This window comes from Etheostoma cragini, chromosome 16 (genome assembly GCF_013103735.1).
Source record: "Etheostoma cragini isolate CJK2018 chromosome 16, CSU_Ecrag_1.0, whole genome shotgun sequence".
NCBI classification, from domain to species: domain Eukaryota; kingdom Metazoa; phylum Chordata; class Actinopteri; order Perciformes; family Percidae; genus Etheostoma; species Etheostoma cragini.
In genome coordinates this window covers 961844-963674 of record NC_048422.1, presented here as the reverse complement: position 1 = coordinate 963674, position 1831 = coordinate 961844, and the positions used below count along the sequence as shown (strand labels likewise).

The 1831-nt window shown below is 41.6% G+C and overlaps 1 protein-coding gene across 1 annotated transcript in view; it reads left to right on the top strand.

Moving 5' to 3' along the window:
- tln1 (talin 1) overlaps nucleotides 1–1831 on the top strand; it is a 103074-nt gene that overhangs the window by 55526 nt on the left and 45717 nt on the right. Inside the window, exons 23-24 of the mRNA XM_034896973.1 lie at nucleotides 417–530; nucleotides 984–1097. Of these exons, the coding sequence (XP_034752864.1) occupies nucleotides 417–530; nucleotides 984–1097 (228 nt within the window). The remainder of the gene's footprint in view (nucleotides 1–416; nucleotides 531–983; nucleotides 1098–1831) is intronic.

Sequence of the window (1831 nt, the reverse complement as noted above, 5' to 3'; positions counted from 1 at the left end):
CTCTTTATATAGACCTTAGTGGTCCCCTAACACTGTATCTGAAGTCTCTTTATATAGACCTTAGTGGTCCCCTAATACCTTTATGTATATACCCTCATAAAGTGACATTTTCATGCCGTGGCACCTTTAGTTAATAACTGTGAGAGTCCGGTATACAGCCTGACTCTCATATTCCAGTTTATGTTCTGCTTGTTCAGCGTTTTTTTTGGTAAATTGCTCTTAAACACATTTAGAGAAGATTTGAATTGCTATTTTTATACTCAGTTCTTAACAGTTTGGTGCTGGTGATTTTCCCTTGGGGCAGGCTAAAACCTCTTTCGGGGGGTGCCAAAAATGTCTCTATGCAGGAAAACACCTGCGTACAATAAAAGCAGCGTTTCAAGTTGGCACATGTGTGTGTTCCTGTTTCCTGTCAGAATGCTGCCAAACAGGCCGCAGCAGCCGCCACTCAGACCATCGCTGCTGCCCAGCACGCGGCCTCGTCCAGCAGGAACCAGGCGGCCCAGCAGCAGCTGGTCCAGAGCTGCAAGGTAAACCCGTCGCGGCGTCTCACATTGCGCTGAGGCTAGCCACAGGCTTTGTTTTCAAAATATCATGTCTCTTCTTTTTTTTTTTTATTATCATTTTCACTTTTTGTCTGTTCTCTTACTGTCTGTGTATTATCCTTTTGGCATCTATAGTTTTCATCATTTTAAAGTTCAAACAGAATGATAAATGGCATCCAGTTTTGAGGGTCATACAGTCGGAGATTTGACTTATATTTTCTACACAGGATTATAATGCATTAATCGAATTTGGCATTCAGACTTACATAAAATAGAAACATACACAAACCTCTCCCTTTTGGTTTTGGTTTCCCCTCTAAAATATAGCTGTACAGGAAATGCATGCGATCTATTATTAGTCAAACTAGATTAATATATATAGATTTAGTCATCTTTTTAATTTTGTGTATCTGTGTTTGTGTGTCTGTGTGTCATCAGATGGTGGCAGAGCAGATCCCTCAGCTGGTTCAGGGAGTCCGAGGCAGCCAGTCCCAGCCTGACAGCCCCAGCGCTCAGCTGGCTCTCATCAGTGCCAGCCAGAACTTCCTACAGGTGACTGTCACACACCCCACTCGCTTCATTCAATCAGTGAACAGCAGAAACACAGTGCAGTAACAGGGCAACAGACTTCTAACAGAGCGTGCGTTGACAGAATGGTACAGTAATAGTGGTACAGCAGTGATACGTACAGATTGTGTCTTTTAGGCCTTGCAGCTTGTTTGTGATTATTTAGGTGATCTGTTCTGATACACAAGACCACACTGAAATAATATGCCAATCTGCTGTACTGTGATGGATCACTGTCACACTCTTTCTCATGTAGTCGTCACACTAAGCCCTGAGCTGTTCCTTAAGGAGCTTCCCCGCTCTTATAACAGGATGATAGCCTGCAAGAGCTTCCTGGATTTGGTTCCAAGGTCTGAACCATCCAAAAAATGCTTTCACGCTAGAAACAATCCAGACAGAGATGACCTCTTTTGGTCAGACCAAATTCTGACTCTTTGGTCCGGACCCTGGTCCAGGGGAGGTTTCACATCTGTCATTTTGGTTTGGATCAAACTGGAAAGTCAGAAAGTCAGAACCAAATGAAGTAGGTGTGAATACCGCAGTAGTCTCTACAAGTTTATTTGCATAGTATCAGAATCCGCTTTATTTGCCAGTTATAAGGACACACAGGAGGAATTTTTCTTTGGAACATCGTTGCTTACACCTACAAAAAAATAAAAAATAAATACACACTAATATATATATATATATATATATATATATATATATATATATATACA